Source organism: Centropristis striata, chromosome 7 (genome assembly GCF_030273125.1).
Source record: "Centropristis striata isolate RG_2023a ecotype Rhode Island chromosome 7, C.striata_1.0, whole genome shotgun sequence".
NCBI classification, from domain to species: domain Eukaryota; kingdom Metazoa; phylum Chordata; class Actinopteri; order Perciformes; family Serranidae; genus Centropristis; species Centropristis striata.
The window spans coordinates 1,000,415-1,023,876 of record NC_081523.1 but is presented as its reverse complement, the minus strand read 5'-3'; the positions used below and the strand labels follow the sequence as shown (position 1 = coordinate 1,023,876).

At 28.7% G+C, this 23,462-nt stretch overlaps 1 protein-coding gene across 1 annotated transcript in view; it reads left to right on the top strand.

The window, feature by feature from the left end:
• Window positions 1-2,313: 2,313 nt before the first annotated feature.
• The window catches only part of paqr3a (progestin and adipoQ receptor family member IIIa), a 34,947-nt gene continuing 13,798 nt past the window's right edge, over window positions 2,314-23,462 (top strand). Inside the window, exons 1-4 of the mRNA XM_059337821.1 lie at window positions 2,314-2,497; window positions 6,113-6,344; window positions 9,299-9,461; window positions 12,910-13,065. Coding sequence (XP_059193804.1) covers window positions 2,437-2,497; window positions 6,113-6,344; window positions 9,299-9,461; window positions 12,910-13,065 — 612 coding nt within the window. The 5' untranslated portion in view covers window positions 2,314-2,436. The remainder of the gene's footprint in view (window positions 2,498-6,112; window positions 6,345-9,298; window positions 9,462-12,909; window positions 13,066-23,462) is intronic.

The window sequence follows — 23,462 nt, the reverse complement described above, 5'->3', positions numbered from 1 at the left end:
TGCTTTCTGTTCGAGGCCAGAATTTCAAGTTTGTCGACCTCTGTCTGCTCACTTTGATGGAACTGTCTCCATCGTCAGTTAATTTCAGTTGATTGCTCTGCTCTGATTGGTCGACTCCACCTGGCCACGTGGTTGCTTAGCTACCAAAGCCCCCCCCCCCCCCCCCCCCCTCCTCCAACACAGACATTCTAACTGATAACTGTCGGTTTACTCTAAGTAAACAGACATGGCTTTCTTCATAAAACATGAGACCTTATAACTTGACCATACATTGTCCAATCTGCCTCAAACTTGTCATGCATGATGATGGTTCATCACTTTTCAGTTCTACATAACAATAATTCATAAATTCCCGCCCTTTTTATTAGCCACGCCCCCTTTTACGAACTAATGAACCGTTTGTCCTAGAAACTTGTATAAGATGTCAGATTACTCAGCATAGAGTCCCTGTTTAACTGGTGATTGATAACCCCGCCCCTTTGATTAGCCACGCCCATTTTACTAACTAGTGAACCGTTTGTCCTAAAGACTTGTATGAGGTGTGAGTGTACTCAGCAGAAAGTCCCTGTTTAATCCCTGCCCCTTTTGATAAGCCACGAGAGTCACGGTCCAGAGGCAAGCACACAATCAAAATTTCTTTAGGAATTTTCTAGTTATTATTATTATTATTATTATTTATCTATTAATTGTATTTATTTATATATTTTAACTTTTAGGCTAGTATTAATTCTTTGAACAACTAAAAGTTGCACATTAAGTTATATTTTTTATATATTTATAATAATAAAAGTTACTTATAAATAATTAAAAAAAAAACAACAACAACCCCCCCATCTCTGTTTGTTTCAATATTTACGACTTTATTCATATAATTTATTAAATATTTTTGCCTTTATTCTCGTAATTTATTCAATATTTTCCACTTTATTCTTATAATTGATCAAATATTTACGACTTCATTCTTACAATTTACTAAATATTTACGACTTCATTACTTACTTTATTCTAATATTTATTAAATATTTATTGTAAACTACTTTATTTCCGTAATTAATAAAATATTTTCGACTTTATTCTAATATGTATTAAATATTAACGACTTTATTCTTGTAATTATAATTTTTTTCTATATGTGGCCCTCTGTCATATAATAATAATAATAATAATAAAATTTACTAATAAAATTACCCAGAGTGCATAGCTTTTCCAGCGTATTATCATTTTTATTTATTGACATTAACTAAAAACAAAATAACAACAAAAACCCCCAGCTCTGTTTGTTTCAATATTTACGACTTTATTCTTATAATTTATTAAATATTTTCGACTTTATTCTCATAATTTATTAAATATTTTCCACTTTATTCTTATAATTTATTAAATATTTACGACTTAATTCTTACAATTTATTAAATATTTACGACTTTATTATCATAATTTATTCAATATTTTCTACTTTATTCTAATATTTATTAAATATTTATTGTAAACGACTTTATTTCCGTGATGAATAAAAATATTTTCGACTTTATTCTAATATGTATTAAATATTAACGACTTTATTCTTGTAATCATTATTTTTTTCTATATGTAGCCCTCCGTCGTATAATAATAATAATAATAATACAATTTACTAATAAAATTACCCAGAGTGCATAGCTTTTCCAGCGTATTATCATTTTTATTTATTGACATTAACTAAAAACAAAATAACAACAAAAAACCCCAGCTCTGTTTGTTTCAATATTTTCGACTTTATTCTCATAATTTATTAAATATTTTCCACTTTATTCTTATAATTTATTAAATATTTACGACTTAATTCTTACAATTTATTAAATATTTACGACTTTATTATCATAATTTATTAAATATTTTCCACTTTATTCTTATAATTTAATAAATATTTACGACTTAATTCTTACAATTTATTAAATATTTACGACTTTATTATCATAATTTATTAAATATTTTCTACTTTATTCTAATATTTATTAGATATTTATTGTAAACGACTTTATTTCCGTGATGAATAAAATATTTTCGACTTTATTCTAATATGTATTAAATATTAACGACTTTATTCTTGTAATTATTATTTTTTTCTATATGTGGCCCTAATACTCCGTCGTATAATAATAATAATAATAATACAATTTACTAATAAAATTACCCAGAGTGCATAGCTTTTCCAGCGTATTATCATTTTTATTGTATTGACATTAATTTAAAAACAAAACAAACAAACAAAAACAACCGAGCTGTGTGTGTTTGTGTTGTGTTTCTGCTCAGGCAGTCCTTCAGCCACCGCGGCGGGGTCCTTCACTGATGACGTCACTGGTGATTTGGAAGATGTTGTAGCTGAAACTTGATACAAACTATAAGATTTATTTATCTTAAATTAACAATAATAACAACAACAACACATGTTTACAGATGCGGGGCTCGTACTATAAACCCCAGAATGGATCAAACTGCGCTTACACCAAACTAAAAGGTCAGTTTGTTGTTTATTTATCGTTTATTTAAGCAGCATGCTAACTAGTTAGCCTCCAGTTAGCCTCTTCAGTAGCCGCCAGACCGCTTTGAGAAATCCGTTAATTTTAGATTTAATTGGGTTAAAAACAGTTTTATTCACCACATACTGTAAACTTTAAATCATGTTCAGGTTCAGTTGGTTCTTCGGCTCAATTCGGCGTAAAAATAATTGACAATAAGACGCGTTATTTCAACAAAATCACAACTTTTCTAGTCGTTGATGCGGATTTTTAACCCGCACTCTGACGTCAGATAACATCATGTTGTTGAGGTGTTTACTGGCTGTAGGATCGATTCTATGGATGTCAACTTCATTAGTAAGTGATGTTTGTTATTATTAGTGTTAATTGGACCACGTGGCTAATTAAAAGAAAACTCTTTAGCTCTGTTCTGAGGGAGTCAATGGTGGTTAGCACGTAAGGCCCAAAAATGGTTAATTTCTGAAGGGAGTTTGGTTTTTGTTTTTTTTCTCCACATACAATTAAATCTGTCTTTACAGCAGACCGTCAGTGTTACAGGAACAACTCTAAACATTAGGTTATGGTGGAAAAGGTCAATATTTTTTGAGAGGACAGGAGAGGCTGTCTTTTTTTTAGTAATTTCGTGTCTTTTTTGGTTATTTTGTTTCCTTTTTTTGGTCATTTTGTGTATTTTTTGTCATTTTGTGTCTTTTTTTAGTCATTTTGTCTTTTTTTGGTCATTTTGTTTCTTTTCTGCATCATCTTGTGTCTTTTTTTGTCATTTTGTGTATTTTTTTTGTCATTTTGTTTCCTTTTTTGTGTCATTTTGTCTTTTTTTGGTCATTTTGTGTCTTTTTTTGATCATTTTGTTTCTTTTTTTGGTCATTTTGTTTCTTTTTTGGCTCATTTTGTGTCTTTTTTTGGTCATCTTGTGTCTTTTTTTGATCATTTTGTGGTCAATTTATTTCTTTTTTAGTCATTTTGTTTCCTTTTTGTGATCATTTTGTATCTTTTTTTTGTCATTTTGTGTTTTTTTTGGTCATTTTGTATCTTTTTTTGGGCAATTTGTGTCTTTTTTTGGTCATTTTGTGTCTTTCTAGGTCATTTTGTGTCTTTTTTGATAATTTTGTGGTCAATTTATTTCTTTTTTAGTCATTTTGATTCCTTTTTTGGTCATTTTGTGTCTTTTTAGGACATTTTGTGTCTTTTTTTGATAATTTTGTGGTCAATTTGTGTCTTTTTTGGTCATGTTGTTTACTTTTATTTGGTCATTTTGTTTCTTTTTTGGGTGATCTGAACTGTGCATGTGAGATTGTGTTCAGTGAGCGGGGGTCCCGGACAACATGCATGTTAAATTGGGGGTCGCGACTCAAAAAGGTTGAGAACTACTGCTCTAGGTAAACGAGGACAGGAGAGGCTGTTTACACAGAGCAGAGAGGAGAGGACAGGAGAGGCTGTTTACACAGAGCAGAGAGGAGAGGACAGGAGAGGCTGTTTACACAGAGCAGAGAGGAGAGGACAGGAGAGGCTGTTTACACAGAGCTGAGAGGAGAGGACAGGAGAGGCTGTTTACACAGAGCTGAGAGGAGAGGACAGGAGAGGCTGTTTACACAGAGCAGAGAGGAGAGGACAGGAGAGGCTGTTTACACAGAGCTGAGAGGAGAGGACAGGAGAGGCTGTTTACACAGAGCAGAGAGGAGAGGACAGGAGAGGCTGTTTACACAGAGCAGAGAGGAGAGGACAGGAGAGGCTGTTTACACAGAGCAGAGAGGAGAGGACAGGAGAGGCTGTTTACACAGAGCAGAGAGGAGAGGACAGGAGAGGCTGTTTACACAGAGCTGAGAGGAGAGGACAGGAGAGGCTGGAAACATGACAAGACTTCAATATGTGGACCTTTTTTTAGGGAATTTCACGTTTTTTTAGGTTCCTTTTTTTGTCATTTTAGGAAATTTTGTGTCTTTTTGGTAATTTTACGTCTTGGTTTGGTTGTCTTGTGTCTTTTTTGCTAATTTCTGGAAATTTTGGTATCTTTTGGGGAAATTTACGTCTTTTTTGTGGTATTTTTGCAACTTGTTTGATCATTTTGTGTCTTTGGAAAATTACGTCTTTTTGGTAATTTTGTATCTTTTTTGGGAAATTTAAGTATTTTTTTGGTTATTTTGCTACTTTTCTTGGTCATTTTGTGTCTTTTTTGGAATTTTTTTGTCGGTCATGAGACAAATATCCACTGAAAATCTGTTTACACAGAGCTGAGGGGAGAGGACAGGAGAGGCTGTTTACACAGAGCAGAGAGGAGAGGACAGGAGAGGCTGTTTACACAGAGCAGAGAGGACAGGAGAGGCTGTTTACACAGAGCAGAGAGGAGAGGACAGGAGAGGCTGTTTACACAGAGCAGAGAGGAGAGGACAGGAGAGGCTGTTTACACAGAGCAGAGGGGAGAGGACAGGAGAGGCTGTTTACACAGAGCAGAGAGGAGAGGACAGGAGAGGCTGTTTACACAGAGCAGAGGGGAGAGGACAGGAGAGGCTGTTTACACAGAGCAGAGAGGAGAGGACAGGAGAAGCTGTTTACACAGAGCAGAGAGGAGAGGACAGGAGAGGCTGTTTACACAGAGCTGAGGGGAGAGGACAGGAGAGGCTGTTTACACAGAGCAGAGAGGAGAGGACAGGAGAGGCTGTTTACACAGAGCTGAGAGGAGAGGACAGGAGAGGCTGTTTACACAGAGCTGAGAGGAGAGGACAGGAGAGGCTGTTTACACAGAGCAGAGAGGAGAGGACAGGAGAGGCTGTTTACACAGAGCTGAGAGGAGAGGACAGGAGAGGCTGTTTACACAGAGCTGAGGGGAGAGGACAGGAATTGTTGGAAACGTGACAATACTATTTTTGGGGGTTATTTCACGTCTTGTTTTGGTCATTTTGTGTGGTCTTTTTTTGTCATTTCTGGAAATTTTGTGCATTTTTTTGGTAATTTTGGGAAATGTTGTGTCTTGTTTTGTTAATTTTGTGTCTTTTTTTTGGAAACGTACATCTTTTTTTGGTAATTTTGCGTATTTTCTTTGGTAATTTCTGGAAACTTTGTGTCTTTTTTCTTTTTTGGTCATTTTGTGTCTTGTTTTGTTAAGTTTATGTCTTTTTTGGGAATTTAAATATTTTTTTGGTAATTTTGCGTCTTTTTTTGGTAATTTCTGGAAATTTTGTGTCTTGTTTCGGTCATTTTGTGTCTTTTTTCGGAAATTTTGTCAGCCATGTGACAAATATTCACTGAGAATCTGTTTACACAGAGCAGAGAGGAGAGGACAGGAGAGTCTTTTGGTCGTTTTTGTCTTGTTTTGTGTCTTTTTTGTGTGTCTTTTCTGTATTTTTTGGTCATTTTACATCTTTTTTGGTCATTTTTTGTCTTTTTTAAATCTGGAAATAGATCTAAATGTAGAATATGTGGACACCCATGTGTTTTTTTTGGGAACGTTGAAAGTGTTTTACATGTAAGATGAATTTAATTCCAATTTGTAATAAATATGTATCAGTATTGGTATATAAATATTTCAGTATTCTGATATTTAATAAGACTTGTTTTGGATAAAAAGCAGCTGATCTGATGTGACTCTTTGTTCCCAGTTTCCGGTCAGACTAAAGCGGACTCTTACGGCCCGGACATGCCTCAGAAACCCCCAAAGAGCGCCCAGACCACCCACTACATCGAGCTGGGAGGCTACCAGTACTGGCCCGTTCTGGTTCCCCGAGGAATCCGACTGTACACCTACGAGCAGATCCCCGTGTTCCTGAGGGAGAACCCCTACATCACCGACGGGTACAGAGCTTACCTGCCCTCCAGACTCTGCATCAAGAGGTGACAACAAGACAACAGAACCACCGTAAACAGGGTTCACAAGACAACAAACAAGGATAAACAGAAATACAGAACATAAGACAGGGATAGGACTCACTCGTTACCTCCCCAGGTCCTTTTCTTCTCTAGAACAGGGGTGTCAAACTCTGGCCCGCGAGGCAATACCAAATTATTATCTTATTATTGTACTATAAAAGCTGACCCGCCGGTATTATACGGCGCATTTACCGCTAATACTACAAGAAAAGGAAACAAAATGACTGAAAAAAGACACAAAATGACCCAAAAAAAGACACAAATTGACCAAAAAAGACACAAAATTACCAAAGAAGACACAAAATTAAAAAAACAAACCCAAAATGACAAAAAAAGACACAAAATGACTAAAAAAAGACACAGATTGACCACAAAATGATTAAAAAAAGACACAAAATGACCAAAAAAGACACAAAATGACCAAAAAAGACACAAAATTACCCAAAAAGGAAACAAAATTCCAAAAAAAGACACAGATTGACCACAAAATGATTAAAAAAAGACACAAAATGACCAAAAAAGACACAAAATGACCAAAAAAGACACAAAATTACCCAAAAAGGAAACAAAATTCCAAAAAAAAGACACAGATTGACCACAAAATGATTAAAAAAAGACACAAAATGACAATAAAAAGACACAAAATGACCAAAAAAGACACAAAATGACCAAAATAGACACAAAATTACCCAAAAAAGGAAACAAAATTCCAAAAAAGACACAGATTGACCACAAAATGATTAAAAAAAGACACAAAATGACAATAAAAAGACACAAAATTACCAAAGAAGACACTAAATTAAAAAAAACAACCCAAAATGACTAAAAAAAGACACAAAATTCCAAAATGCCCGCAGTGTAATTTTATTTGGCCCGCGAGGCAATACCAAATTATTATATTATTATTGTACTATAAAAGCTGACCCGCCGGTATTATACGGCGCATTTACTGCTAATACTACAAATCCCACAATGCCCTGCTGTTTTTTTGGCGCGTCAATCAGGACAGGACCCAGAAACGCTCCTCTGTGACAGTCGTCATAGCAACCTCAAGCTAGAGCTGTCTCCCAGCTACCCCTTCCCAAAAATGGAGAAAAGAAAGGCAGAATTTATTAACCTGTTGAAAAAGTTTATTTTGATATTTAAATCAGAAGGATGCAAATAGCAAAGACGCATACGATTTTTGTTTAATTTTTATTTAATAAATTAATGACATTGATTTTTTTTAAATTTGAAATTAGATGTTGCATGTCTGCACTATTTAGTTATATATTGTATGTTTATAAGCGTTGCTGGTTCCATATTTAATGTTAAAGCAAAACATGTTTGGTATATATTAAAAGGTTTATTTGTTCAATGTTGGCCCGCGATTTTATTCAAGTTTTACATTTTGGCCCATTGTGTATTTGAGTTTGACACCCCTGGTTTAGAATGAGGCTGTTAGAATGGTTGTGGGCAGTGGATGTTTAGGGGGAGATAGCAGGTCAACAATTAATGAATAAAGTCGTAAATATGGAATTAATTACGAGAATAAAGTCAAAAATATTTAATTAATTATGAGAATAAAGTCAAAAATATTTAATTAGTTATGAGAATAAAGTTGAAAATATTTAATTAATTATGAGAATAAAGTCAAAAATATTTAATTAGTTATGACAATAAAGTTGAAAATATTTAATTCTGAAAATAAAGTAAAAAATGTTTAATTAATTACGAGAATAAAGTTGTAAATAATGAATTAATTATGAGAATAAAGTAGTAAATATTGAATAAATTACGAGAATAAAGTAAAAAATATTTAATTAATTATGAGAATAAAGTAAAAAATATTTAATTATTTATGAGAATAAAGTAAAAAATATTTAATTAATTATGAGAATAAAGTAAAAAATATTTAATTAATTATGAGAATAAAGTCAAATATTTAATTATTTATGAGAATAAAGAAAAAAAAATGTAATTAATTATGAGAATAAAGTCGTAAATATTGAATAAATTACGAGAATAAAGTAAAAAATATTTAATTAATTATGAGAATAAAGTAAAAAATATTTAATTATTTATGAGAATAAAGTTGAAAATATTAAATTCTGAAAATAAAGTCAAAAATATTTAATTAATTATGAGAATAAAGTCGTAAATATTGAATTAATTACGAGAATAAAGTAAAAAATATTTAATTAATTATGAGAATAAAGTCAAATATTTAATTATTTATGAGAATAAAGTCAAAAATATTTAATTAATTATGAGAATAAAGTTGAAAATATTTAATTCTGAAAATAAAGTCAAAAATATATAATTAATTACAAGAATAAAGTTGTAAATAATGAATTAATTATGAGAATAAAGTCAAAAATATTTAATAAATTATGAGAATAAAGTTGAAAATGTTTAATTCTGAAAATAAAGTCAAAAATATTTAATTACGAGAATTAAGTCAAAAATATTTAATTCTGAAAATAAAGTCAAAAATATTTAATTACGAGAATTAAGTCAAAAATATTTAATTAATTACGAGAATAAAGTTGTGAATAATGAATTACTTATGAGAATAAAGTAGTAAATATTGAATAAATTACGAGAATAAAGTAAAAAATATTTAATTAATTACGAGAATAAAGTAAAAAATATTTAATTAATTATGAGAATAAAGTAAAAAATATTTAATTATTTATGAGAATAAAGTAAAAAATATTGAATTAATTACGAGAATAAAGTAAAAAATATTTAATTAATTAATTATGAGAATAAAGTCAAAAAGATTTAATTAATTACGAGAATAAAGTCAAATATTGAATTAATTACGAGAATAAAGTTGTAAATATTGAATTAATTAGGAGAATAAAGTCATTTTTAAGAGGGGAATAATAATAATAATATTTTTTAACTGAGTGCCTGTTTTTACCTCTGTGCAGCCTGTTCATCCTGTCCAATGAGACGGTGAACATCTGGAGCCATCTGTTGGGTTTCCTGCTCTTCTTCTGTGTCGGAGTCTACAACATGTCCTCGGTGCTGCCGGCCATCGGAGCCTCCAAAGAGGACTACGTCATCTACTCCATCGGACTCTTCTGCTTCCAGGTACCAGGCCTCCACCTCCACCTCCACCTCCACCTCCACCTCCACCTCCAGCTCCCTTCATCAGGACGGCTGCTAGAAATATCACAGTCAATATCAGAGGAAATATCAGAGTCAATATCAGAGTAAATAGAGTAAATATCAGAGTAAATATCAGAGTAAATATCAGAGTCAATATCAGAGTCAATATCAGAGTAAATAGAGTAAATATCAGAGTAAATATCAGAGTAAATATCAGAGTAAATATCAGAGTAAATAGAGTAAATATCAGAGTAAATATCAGAGTCAGCTGTGATGTAGTGACAGTAAAAACTGGCCTCTAAATCCTTCTGGTGGTGACAAAACGCCACTTCTGCTGCTTAAATCGTCCTTTTAACGACAGTATTTTTTATTGGAACGTCAAGTTCTTTATCAGAACATATTACAAATTATATTCTATATAATTTATAAAATTATATATAATATTACAAATTATATATATTATAATGTGTAATATTATATATAATATAATAATAATAATAATAATATTATAATAATGTCACCAAAATAAAACAATTTGCACTAACCAGGTTTTGTTAAAAACATTAAATTCTGCAATTTTTTACCAAAACCATGAAGCCATGATTTATGTTTCTGAGACAAGAGGTCATGTGACAAATATTTACTGAAAATCATCAGACAGAACTACAGGCTGTTTACACAGAGTCATTTTGGGATTTTGTCTTTTTTTTTGTCATTTTGTGTTTTTTTTAAAAGTAATTTCGTTTTTTTTCTGTCATTTTGTGTCTTTTTTTTTAGTCATTTTGTGTCTTTTTTTTTAGTCATTTTGTGTCTTTTTTTGGTAATTTGTGTCTTTTTTAAGTCATTTAGGGTTTTTTTCTGTCATTTTGTGTCTTTTTTCTGTCATTTTGTGTCTTTTTTTAAGTAATTTAGTTTTTTTTCTGTCATTTTCTGTCTTTTTTTTGTAATTTTGTGTCTTTTTTTGTCATTTTGTTTCTTTTTTTGGTCATTTTGTGTCTTTTTTAAGTAATTTAGTTTTTTTCTGTCATTTTGTGCCCTTTTTTTTTAGTCATTTTGTGTCTTTTTTTTATAGTAATTTTGTGTCTTTTTTTAGTAATTTTGTTTCCTTTTTTTGGTCATTTTGTGTCTTTTTAAAGTAATTTAGTTTCTTTCTGTCATTTTGTGCCCTTTTTTAGTAATTTTGTGTCTTTTTTTGCTGATTTTGTGTCTTTTTTTTAGTAATTTTGTGTCTTTTTTTGCTGATTTTGTGTCTTTTTTTAGTAATTTTGTGTCTTTTTTTGCTCATTTTGTGTCTGCGGAGGATATTCCAGCTCTGTTCCTGTCATTTTTTAGCCAAGTTTACCTCGACGGGGCAGGTTTTATGGTTTCTCCTTATGTTGAGCAATGTGGTGGTTTCTCCAAATGAGCCGAATATCCTGGAAACTGAATATGTGACAATCGCATGGTGTTACCTTAATGGGAGCGGCTGCAGAAGGACATTTGTATTTTTCTGTCATTTGGTGTTTTTTTTTTGTAATTTTGTGTCTTTTTTTGGTAATTTTGTGTCTTTTTTAAGTAATTTAATTTTTTTTCTGTCATTTTGTGTCTTTTTTTAGTCATTTGTGTCTTTTTAAAGTCATTTTGTGTATTTTTCTGTCATTTTGTGTCTTTTTTTAGTCATTTTGTGTCTTTTTTAAGTCATTTTGTGTAGTTTTTGGTCATTTGTGTCTTTTGTTTAGTAATTTTGTGTCTTTTTTAGTAATTTTGTGTCTTTTTTTGGTCATTTTGTGTCTTTTTTTAGTAATTTCTGTCTTTTTAAAGTCATTTTGTGTCTTTTTTTAGTCATTTTGTGTCTCCTTTTGGTCATTTTGTGTCTTTTTTAAGTCATTTTGTGTCGTTTTTGGTCATTTGTGTCTTTTTTTTTAGTCATTTTGTGTCTTTTTTTAGTAATTTTGTGTCTTTTTTTGGCCATTTGTGTCTTTTTTTCTTCTCCAAATGAGCCGAATATCCTGGAAACTGAATATGTGACAGTCGCATGGTGTTACCTTAATGGGAGCGGCTGCAGAAGGACATCAGACCTGATCCAAAATATTGGCAGTTCTGCTCAACAAATGAACAAATAATCAGTCCAGCAGTTGGCTGGACCAGCTCTGACAACCAGAGTCTTCAAGTCCAATAAAAAAAAACATGATCCCATTAAAAAAAAAAGGCTTATTTAGAGAGGAAATGGTTTGGTTGAATCATAATATTTAGCTACATCATTTTGTGTCTTTTTTAAGTTGTTTTGTGTCGTTTTTAAGTCATTTTGTGTCGTATTTGGTCATTTGTGTCTTTATTTGTTGTAATTTTGTTTCTTTTTTTTGGTCATTTTGTGTCTTTTTTAAGTAATTTAGTTTTTTCTGTCATTTTGTGTCTTTTTTTTGTCATTTTGTGTATTTTTCTGTCATTTGTGTCTTTTTTTTGTGATTTTGTGTATTTTTCTGTCATTTGGTGTCTTTTTTTTGTAATTTTGTGTCTTTTTTTGGTCATTTTGTGTATTTTTCAAGTCATTTTGTGTCGTTTTTGGTCATTTGTGTCTTTTTTTAGTAATTTTGTGTCTTTTTTTGGTCATTTGTGTCTTTTTAAAGTCATTTTGTGTATTTTTCTGTCATTTTGTGTCTTTTTTTTAGTCATTTTGTGTCTCCTTTTGGTCATTTTGTGTCTTTTTCAAGTCATTTTGTGTCGTTTTTGGTCATTTGTGTCTTTTTTTTTTTTGTCATTTTGTGTCTTTTTTTTGTCATTTTGTCTTTTTTTAAGTAATTTAGTTTTTTTCTGTCATTTTGTGTCTTTTTTTGTCATTTTGTGTATTTTTCTGTCATTTGGTGTCTTTTTTTTGTAATTTTGTGTCTTTTTTTGGTCATTTTGTGTCTTTTTTTAAGTAATTTAGTTTTTTTCTGTCATTTTGTGTCTTTTTTTAGTCATTTGTGTCTTTTTAAAGTCATTTTGTGTATTTTTCTGTCATTTTGTGTCTTTTTTTTAGTCATTTTGTGTCTCCTTTTGGTCATTTTGTGTCTTTTTTAAGTCATTTTGTGTCGTTTTTGGTCATTTGTGTCTTTTTTTTAGTAATTTTGTGTCTTTTTTTGGCCATTTGTGTCTTTTTTCCTTCTCCAAATGAGCCGAATATCCTGGAAACTGAATATGTGACAATCGCATGGTGTTACCTTAATGGGAGCGGCTGCAGAAGGACATCAGACCTGATCCAAAATATTGGCAGTTCTGCTCAACAAATGAACAAATAATCAGTCCAGCAGTTGGCTGGACCAGCTCTGACAACCAGAGTCTTCAAGTCCAATTAAAAAAAACATGATCCCATTAAAAAAAAGGCAGGATTTAGAGAGGAAATGGTTTGGTTGAATCATAATATTGAGCTACTTGTTATCTCACATCCTGCGTGTTGTGTGTCCTTCCTCAGCTGTGCATGTTGTGTTCGGTGGGTTATCACCTGTTCTGCTGCCACCGATCGGAGAAGACGAGCCGCCGCTGGCTGGCGTTGGACTACGCCGGCGTCTCCATCGGCATCCTGGGCTGCTACGTCCCCGGAGTCTTCTACACCTTCTACTGCAACAACGTCAGTTATACTTCTTCTTCTCTGGTTTATATACAGTATCTGCATGGAGGGTTATTAAGGTTTTACCAAGGTTTATTGTTATAGTTTTGGGTTTTTCATTAGTTTTGTTGGGAATTTTTTTGTTTTCAAATTCAGTTTAGTTGAGTTTTTATTGGTTTTAGTTGAGTTTTTATTGGTTTTAGTTGAGTTTTTATTGGTTTTAGTTGAGTTTTGGTTGAGTTTTATTAGTTTTGGTTGAGTTTTTATTCGTTTTAGTTGAGTTTTTATTGGTTTTGGTTGAGTTTTATTAGTTTAAGTTGAGTTTTTATTCGTTTAAGTTGAGTTTTTATTCGTTTTAGTTGAGTTTTTATGCATTTTAGTTGAGTTTTTATTAGTTTTAGTTGAGTTTTAGTTGAGTTTTTATTAGTTTTAGTTGAGTTTTTATGAATTTTAGTTGAGTTTTTATTAGTTTTAGTTGAGTTTTAGTTGAGTTTTTATTAGTTTTAGTTGAGTTTTTATTAGTTTTAATTGAGTTTTTATTAGTTTTATTTGAGTTTTTATTAGTTTTAATTGAGTTTGTATTAGTTTTAGTTTAGTTTTAGTTGAGTTTTTATCAGTTTTAGTTGAGTTTTTATCAGTTTTAGTTTAGTTTAGGAGTCTTCTACACCTTCTACTGCAACAACGTCAGTTCTCTTCTTCTCTGGTTTATATACAGTATCTGCATGGAGGGTTATTAAGGTTTTACCAAGGTTTATTGTTATAGTTTTGGGTTTTTCATTAGTTTTAGTTTTAACTTCGTTGTGAATTTTTGTTTTCAAATTCAGTTAGTTTTAGTTAGTTTTTAGAGAGTTTGCTAGTTTTACTTGAGTTTTTAGGTTTTGGAAAATGCTTAGTTTTAGTTTAGTTTTTATTAGTTTTTATGAATTTTAGTTGAGTTTTTATTAGTTTTAGTTGAATTTTAGTTGAGTTTTTATTAGTTTTAGTTGAGTTTTTATTAGTTTTAGTTGAGTTTTTATGCATTTTAGTTGAGTTTTTATTAGTTTTAGTTGAGTTTTAGTTGAGTTTTTATTAGTTTTAGTTGAGTTTTTATGAATTTTAGTTCAGTTTTTATTAGTTTTAGTTGAGTTTTAGTTGAGTTTTTATTAGTTTTAGTTGAGTTTTTATTAGTTTTAATTGAGTTTTTATTAGTTTTATTTGAGTTTTTATTAGTTATAATTGAGTTTGTATTAGTTTTAGTTTAGTTTTAGTTGAGTTTTTATCAGTTTTAGTTGAGTTTTTATCAGTTTTAGTTTAGTTTTTATCAGTTTTAGTTTAGTTTAGGAGTCTTCTACACCTTCTACTGCAACAACGTCAGTTCTCTTCTTCTCTGGTTTATATACAGTATCTGCATGGAGGGTTATTAAGGTTTTACCAAGGTTTATTGTTATAGTTTTGGGTTTTTCATTAGTTTTAGTTTTAACTTCGTTGTGAATTTTTGTTTTCAAATTCAGTTAGTTTTAGTTAGTTTTTAGAGAGTTTGCTAGTTTTACTTGAGTTTTTAGGTTTTGGAAAATGCTTAGTTTTAGTTTAGTTTTTATTAGTTTTGTGAATTTTAGTTTAGTTTTTATTAGTTTTAGTTGAGTTTTTATTTGTTTTTATGAGTTTTTGTGAGTTTTAGTTGAGTTTTTATTAGTTTTAGTTGAGTTTTTATAAATTTTAGTTGAGTTTTTATTAGTTTTAGTTGAGTTTTTATTAGTTTTAGTTGAGTTTTAGTTGAGTTTTTATTAGTTGTAGTGACGTTTTAGTTGAGTTTTTATTAATTCTAGTTGAGTTTTTATTAGTTTTAGTTGAGTTTTTATTAGTTTTAGTTGAGTTTTAATTGAGTTTTTATTAGTTTTAGTTGAGTTTTAATTGAGCTTTTATTAGTTTTAGTTGAGTTTTTATTAGTTTTAGTTGAGTTTTAATTAGATTTAGTGGAGTTTTTATTAGTTGTAGTTGAGTTTTTATTAGTTTTAGTTGAGTTTTAATTGAGTTTTTATTAGTTTTGGTTGAGTTTTAGTTGAGTTTTTATTAGTTTTAGTTGAGTTTTTATTAGTTTTAGTTGAGTTTTAATTGAGTTTTTATTAGTTTTAGTTGAGTTTTTGTGAGTTTTAGTTGAGTTTTAATTGAGTTTTTATTAGTTTTAGTTGAGTTTTTATTAGTTTTAGTTGAGTTTTAATTCAGTTTTTATTAGTTTTAGTTTAGTTTTAGTTGATCATCGGCATCCTGGGCTGCTACGTCCCCGGAGTCTTCTACACCTTCTACTGCAACAACGTCAGTTCTCTTCTTCTCTGGTTTATATACAGTATCTGCATGGAGGGTTATTAAGGTTTTACCAAGGTTTATTGTTATAGTTTTGGGTTTTTCATTAGTTTTAGTTTTAACTTCGTTGTGAATTTTTGTTTTCAAATTCAGTTAGTTTTAGTTTAGTTTTTAGTAGTTTTATTTAGTTTTTAATTTTTGAAAATGCTTAGTTTTTGTTGAGTTTTTATTAGTTTTCGTTGAGTTTTTATGAGTTTTAATTGAGTTTTTATAGGTTTTAGTTGAGTTTTCGTTGAGTTTTTATTAGTTGTAGTGAAGTTTTTGTTGAGTTTTTATGAATTTTAGTTGAGTTTTTATTAGTTTTAGTTGAATTTTAGTTGAGTTTTTATTAGTTTTAGTTGAGTTTTTATTAGTTTTAGTTGAGTTTTTATTAGTTTTTGTTGAGTTTTTATGAATTTTAGTTGAGTTTTTATTAGTTTTAGTTGAGTTTTTATTAGTTGTCGTTGAGTTTTTATGAGTTTTTATTAGTTTTAGTTGAGTTTTTATGAATTTTAGTTGAGTTTTTATTTGTTTTAGTTGAGTTTTTTATTAGTTTTGGTTGAGTTTTATTAGTTTAAGTTGAGTTTTTATTCGTTTTAGTTGAGTTTTTATTTGTTTTAGTTGAGTTTTTATTCTTTTTAGTTGAGTTTTTATGAGTTTTTATTAGTTTTAGTTGAGTTTTTATGAATTTTAGTTGAGTTTTTATTAGTTTTAGTTGAGTTTTCATTAGTTTTAGTTTAGTTTTCATTAGTTTTAGTTTAGTTTAGGAGTCTTCTACACCTTCTACTGCAACAACGTCAGTTCTCTTCTTCTCTGGTTTATATACAGTATCTGCATGGAGGGTTATTAAGGTTTTACCAAGGTTTATTGTTATAGTTTTGGGTTTTTCATTAGTTTTGTTGTGATTTTTTTTGTTTTCAAATAGTTTTAGTTAGTTTTTTAGGGTGAGTTTGCTGGTTTTTGTTTAGTTTTGATTAGTTTTAGTTTAGTTTTGGTTGAGTTTTATTAGTTTTAGTTGAGTTTTATTAGTTTTAGTTGAATTTTAGTTTAGTTTTTATTAGTGTTAGTTGAGTTTTTATTAGTTGTCGTTGAGTTTTTATGAGTTTTTATGAATTTTAGTTGAGTTTTTATTAGTTTTAGTTGAGTTTTTATTAGTTTTAATTGAGTTTTTATTAGTTTTAGTTGAGTTTTAATTTAGCTTTTATTCATTTTAGTTGAGTTTTTATTCGTTTTAGTTGAGTTTTAATTTAGTTATTATTAGTTTTAAATGAGTTTTAGTTGAGTTTTTATTAGTTTTTGTTGAGTTTTTATTAGTTTTAGTTGAGTTTTAATTAAGTTTTTATTCATTTTAGTTGAGTTTTAATTTAGTTTTTATTCAATTTAGTTGAGTTTTTATTAGTTTTAGTTGAGTTTTAGTTGAGTTTTAATTGAGTTTTTATTCATTTTAGTTGAGTTTTTATTAGGTTTAGTTGAGTTTTTATTGGTTTTAGTTGAGTTTTGGTTGAGTTTTATTAGTTTTAGATGAGTTTTTATTTGTTTTTGTTGAGTTTTTATTCATTTTAGTTGAGTTTTAGTTGAGTTTTTATTAGTTTTAGTTGAGTTTTTATTAGTTTGAGTTGAGTTTGTATTAGTTTTAGTTGAGTTTTAATTTAGTTTTCATTCGTTTTAGTTGAGTTTCAATTTAGTTTTCATTCGTTTTAGTTGAGTTTTAATTAGTTTTAGATGAGTTTTTATTAGTTTTTGTTGAGTTTTTATTGGTTTTAGTTTAGTTTTTATCAGTTTTAGTTGAGTTTTTATTAGTTTTAGTTGAGTTTTTATTGGTTTTAGTTGAGTTTTTAGAAGTTTTAGTTTAGTTTTGGTTGAGTTTTAGTAGTTTAAGTTGAGTTTTTATTCGTTTTAGTTGAGTTTTATTCGTTTAAGTTGAGTTTTTATTCATTTTAGTTGAGTTTGAGTTGTTTGTTTTAGTTTTAGTTGAGTTTTAATTTAGTTTTCATTCGTTTTAGTTGAGTATTAATTAGTTTTAGATTAGTTTTAGTTGAGTTTTTATTAGTTTTTGTTGAGTTTTTATTGGTTTTAGTTTAGTTTTTATCAGTTTTAGTTGAGTTTTTATTGGTTTTAGTTGAGTTTTGGTTGAGTTTTATTAGTTTTAGTTGAGTTTTTATTGGTTTTAGTTGAGTTTTTATAAGTTTTAGTTTAATTTTGGTTGAGTTTTATTAGTTTAAGTTGAGTTTTTATTCATTTTAGTTGAGTTTTATTCGTTTTAGTTGAGTTTTTATTCATTTTTGTTGAGTTTTTATTCATTTTAGTTGAGTTTTGGTTGAGTTTTATTAGTTTTAGTTGAGTTTTTATTAGTTTTAGTTTAGTTTTAGTTGAGTTTTTATTCGTTTTAATTGAGTTTTATTCATTTTAGTTGAGTTTTTATTTGTTTTTGTTGAGTTTTTATTCATTTTAGTTGAGTTTTAGTTGAGTTTTTATTAGTTTTAGTTGAGTTTTTATTAGTTTGAGTTGAGTTTGTATTAGTTTTAGTTGAGTTTTAATTTAGTTTTCATTCGTTTTAGTTGAGTTTTAATTTAGTTTTCATTCGTTTTAGTTGAGTTTTAATTAGTTTTAGATGAGTTTTTATTAGTTTTTGTTGAGTTTTTATTGGTTTTAGTTTAGTTTTTATCAGTTTTAGTTGAGTTTTTATTAGTTTTAGTTGAGTTTTTATTGGTTTTAGTTGAGTTTTTAGAAGTTTTAGTTTAGTTTTGGTTGAGTTTTAGTAGTTTAAGTTGAGTTTTTATTCGTTTTAGTTGAGTTTTATTCGTTTAAGTTGAGTTTTTATTCATTTTAGTTGAGTTTGAGTTGTTTGTTTTAGTTTTAGTTGAGTTTTAATTTAGTTTTCATTCGTTTTAGTTGAGTTTTAATTAGTTTTAGATGAGTTTTAGTTGAGTTTTTATTAGTTTTTGTTGAGTTTTTATTGGTTTTAGTTTAGTTTTTATCAGTTTTAGTTGAGTTTTTATTGGTTTTAGTTGAGTTTTGGTTGAGTTTTATTAGTTTTAGTTGAGTTTTTATTGGTTTTAGTTGAGTTTTTATAAGTTTTAGTTTAATTTTGGTTGAGTTTTATTAGTTTAAGTTGAGTTTTTATTCATTTTAGTTGAGTTTTATTCGTTTTAGTTGAGTTTTTATTCATTTTTGTTGAGTTTTTATTCATTTTAGTTGAGTTTTGGTTGAGTTTTATTAGTTTTAGTTGAGTTTTTATTAGTTTTAGTTGAGTTTTTATAAGTTTTAGTTTAGTTTTAGTTGAGTTTTTATTCGTTTTAATTGAGTTTTATTCATTTTAGTTGAGTTTTTATTCGTTTTTGTTGAGTTTTTATTCATTTTAGTTGAGTTTTAGTTGAGTTTTTATTAGTTTTAGTTGAGTTTTTATTAGTTTGAGTTGAGTTTGTATTAGTTTTAGTTGAGTTTTAATTTAGTTTTTATTCGTTTTAGTTTAGTTTTAATTTAGTTTTTATTAGTTTTAGATGAGTTTTAGTTGAGTTTTTATTCGTTTTTGTTGAGTTTTTATTCATTTTAGTTGAGTTTTTGTTGAGTTTTTATTAGTTTTATTTGAGTTTTTATTAGTTTGAGTTGAGTTTGTATTAGTTTTAGTTGAGTTTTAATTTAGTATTTATTTGTTTTAGTTGAGTTTTAATTTAGTTTTTATTAGTTTTAGTTGAGTTTTTATTAGTTTTTGTTGAGTTTTTATTAGTTTTAGTTGAGTTTTAGTTGAGTTTTAATTTAGTTTTTATTCATTTTAGTTGAGTTTTTATAAGGTTTTGTTGAGTTTTTATTGGTTTTAGTTTAGTTTTTAACAGTTTTAGTTGAGTTTTAATTTAGTTTTTATTCATTTTAGTTGAGTTTTTATTAGTTTTAGTTGAGTTTTGGTTGAGTTTTATTAGTTTTAGTTGAGTTTTTATTGGTTTTAGTTGAGTTTTTATTAGTTTTGGTTGAATTTTATTAGTTTAAGTTGAGTTTTTATTCGTTTTAGTTGAGTTTTATTCGTTTTAGTTGAGTTTTTATTCGTTTTTGTTGAGTTTTAATTTAGTTTTAGTTGAGTTTTTATTAGTTTTTGTTGAGTTTTTATTAGTTTTAGTTGAGTTTTAATTAAGTTTTTAATCATTTTAGTTGAGTTTTAATTTAGTTTTTATTCAATTTATTTGAGTTTTTATTAGGTTTTGTTGAGTTTTTATTAGTTTTAGTTGAGTTTTAATTTAGTTTTTATTCATTTTAGTTGAGTTTTTATTAGGTTTTGTTGAGTTTTTATTGGTTTTAGTTTAGTTTTTAACAGTTTTAGTGAGTTTTAATTTAGTTTTTATTCATTTTAGTTGAGTTTTTATTCATTTTAGTTGAGTTTTTATTGGTTTTGGTTGAATTTTATTAGTTTAAGTTGAGTTTTTATTCGTTTTAGTTGAGTTTTATTCGTTTTAGTTGAGTTTTTATTCGTTTTTGTTGAGTTTTTATTCATTTTAGTTGAGTTTTAGTTGAGTTTTTATTCGTTTTTGTTGAGTTTTAATTTAGTTTTAGATGAGTTTTAGTTGAGTTTTTATTAGTTTTTGTTGAGTTTTTATTAGTTTTAGTTGAGTTTTAATTAAGTTTTTATTCATTTTAGTTGAGTTTTAATTTAGTTTTTATTCAATTTATTTGAGTTTTTATTAGGTTTTGTTGAGTTTTTATTGGTTTTAGTTTAGTTTTTAACAGTTTTAGTGAGTTTTAATTTAGTTTTTATTCATTTTAGTTGAGTTTTTATTCATTTTAGTTGAGTTTTTATTGGTTTTAGTTGAGTTTTCGTTGAGTTTTATTAGTTTTAGTTGAGTTTTTATTGGTTTTAGTTGAGTTTTTATTAGTTGTAGTTTAGTTTTGGTTGAGTTTTATTAGTTTAAGTTGAGTTTTTATTCGTTTTAGTTGAGTTTTATTCGTTTTAGTTGAGTTTTTATTCGTTTTTGTTGAGTTTTTATTCATTTTAGTTGAGTTTTAGTTGAGTTTTAGATGAGTTTGTATTAGTTTTAGTTGAGTTTTAATTTAGTTTTTATTCGTTTTAGTTGAGTTTTAATTTCGTTTTTATTAGTTTTAGATGAGTTTTAGTTGAGTTTTTATTCGTTTTTGTTGAGTTTTTATTCATTTTAGTTGAGTTTTAGTTGAGTTTTTATTAGTTTTATTTGAGTTTTTATTAGTTTGAGTTGAGTTTGTATTAGTTTTAGTTGAGTTTTAATTTAGTTTTTATTCGTTTTAGTTGAGTTTTAATTTAGTTTTTATTAGTTTTAGTTGAGTTTTTATTAGTTTTTGTTGAGTTTGTATTAGTTTTAGTTGAGATTTAGTTGAGTTTCAATTCAGATTTTATTCATTTTTGTTGAGTTTTTATTAGTTTTTGTTGAGTTTTTATTGGTTTTAGTTTAGTTTTTATCAGTTTTAGTTGAGTGTTTATTAGTTTTAGTATATTTTTACTTTGTTTTAGTTTAGTTTTTAGTATTTTCCTCTACATGTATTCTGCTGGATTTTCAGCGCTGCCGCGAAAAACTGGGATTTTTAGTCTCATGGTTGAATTGAAGACTTTTACTTGCACTCAGTGAAAACACAACATCCAAAGTTTACAGAGTGTTGCTCCGGAGACACTTTTACCATAATAACTAAACGGTTTAAACTTTCGGGAATATTCCAATGTTTTCTGAAAGCTGAGAAGTTTCTCTTTCCAGCCAACATGGTGTCATCACGGTCATTCTGTATGAAAAAAGTTGACAAAGAAGAAAACGAAGGACATTTCACTATCATTTTAGTTAGTTTTAGTTAGTTTAGTAACCACAAAATACAGTTTTAGTTAGTTATCATTTTCTTAAAAACTCTCGTTTGTATTTCAGTTGACGAAAATGTTTTTTCAATTCTAGTTTTCGTTATTTCGTTAGTTTTCGTTAACTATGAGTCTTCTACTGCAACAGCCCAAAGATTCACTTCTCTGATTTTTATCCGATTTCTGCATGCCAGGTTTAGGGATTTTTGTTTTTTGTTTGCAGTACAGTACTTCACCTCTCAGATAGACTTTATTGAGGGAAACTGAAGTGTCACAGCAGCAGAAATACAACTATAAATGCATATTAGATAACTACAATAAATCCCCTGTACAGTGAACAGTAAGAGCTACTCTACTATGCCGATATAAAGTATGAAAAAATAGGCAAATATTGTACTTTTTTACTTCATTACATTCAGCTGACAGCTTTAGTTACTTTTCAGGTCGAAGTTTAACACATAAAACAGGTTAATTTTAAAGTGATTTTAAAGTGATTATATATTTTTTCTTTATTAAAAAAGGAACTATTTCATTATTTCATTTATACATGTACTCAGGAGACAATAGGTCTAAATAAAACGCTGCCAAATTAAGCTTGTTTAGTGAATATTTACAGGTTTTTTTTTTCTTTGCAAATGACTATTCTGTCACATTTTACTTATTGTGGCCTAATTCTTCACTGCAATATATATAAGTCCTGCAGCATAGAAGTCAGCAGAACTCAAACATGTCATTTATCTTGTTTTAAGAGTTAATTTCTTATTTTAAGTGTTCAACATGCTTATTTCTAGATTTAATAATCTTAATTTAATAAATCTTGTCAAGGTAAATTATCTGTCCATGCAGCAAGATCATTTCCCTCAGATTTACTGTTTGATCTGGTTTTAGACCTTTAGATTTACTGTTTGATCTGGTTTTAGACCTTTAGATTTACTGTTTGATCTGGTTTTAGACCTTTAGATTTACTGTTTGATCTGGTTTTAGACCTTTAGATTTACTGTTTGATCTGGTTTTAGACCTTTAGATTTACTGTTCGATCTGGTTTTAGACCTTTAGATTTACTGTTTGATCTGGTTTTAGACCTTTAGATTTACTGTTCGATCTGGTTTTAGACCTTTAGATTTACTGTTTGATCTGGTTTTAGACCTTTAGATTTACTGTTTGATCTGGTTTTAGACCTTTAGATTTACTGTTTGATCTGGTTTTAGACCTTTAGATTTACTGTTTGATCTGGTTTTAGACCTTTAGATTTACTGTTCGATCTGGTTTTAGACCTTTAGATTTACTGTTTGATCTGGTTTTAGACCTTTAGATTTACTGTTTGATCTGTTTTTAGACCTTTAGATTTACTGTTTGATCTGGTTTTAGACCTTTAGATTTACTGTTTGATCTGGTTTTAGACCTTTAGATTTACTGTTTGATCTGGTTTTAGACCTTTAGATTTACTGTTTGATCTGGTTTTAGACCTTTAGATTTACTGTTTGATCTGGTTTTAGACCTTTAGATTTACTGTTTGATCTGCTTTTAGACCTTTAGATTTACTGTTTGATCTGGTTTTAGACCTTTAGATTTACTGTTTGATCTGGTTTTAGACCTTTAGATTTACTGTTTGATCTGGTTTTAGACCTTTAGATTTACTGTTTGATCTGCTTTTAGACCTTTAGATTTACTGTTTGATCTGCTTTTAGACCTTTAGATTTACTGTTTGATCTGGTTTTAGACCTTTAGATTTACTGTTTGATCTGGTTTTAGACCTTTAGATTTACTGTTTTACCTGGTTTTAGACCTTTAGATTTACTGTTTGATCTGGTTTTAGACCTTTAGATTTACTGTTTGATCTGGTTTTAGACCTTTAGATTTACTGTTTGATCTGGTTTTAGACCTTTAGATTTACTGTTTGATCTGGTTTTAGACCTTTAGATTTACTGTTTGATCTGGTTTTAGACCTTTAGATTTACTGTTTGATCTGGTTTTAGACCTTTAGATTTACTGTTTGATCTGGTTTTAGACCTTTAGATTTACTGTTTGATCTGGTTTTAGACCTTTAGATTTACTGTTTGATCTGGTTTTAGACCTTTAGATTTACTGTTTGATCTGGTTTTAGACCTTTAGATTTACTGTTTGATCTGGTTTTAGACCTTTAGATTTACTGTTTGATCTGGTTTTAGACCTTTAGATTTACTGTTTTATCTGGTTTTAGACCTTTTTTGCTTCATGCACATTATAGATAATATAAATATGTTTCTGTGTGAATCAATACTTTCCCGTCTGAACCACCTCCGTCCTCCCTGGAGACGCT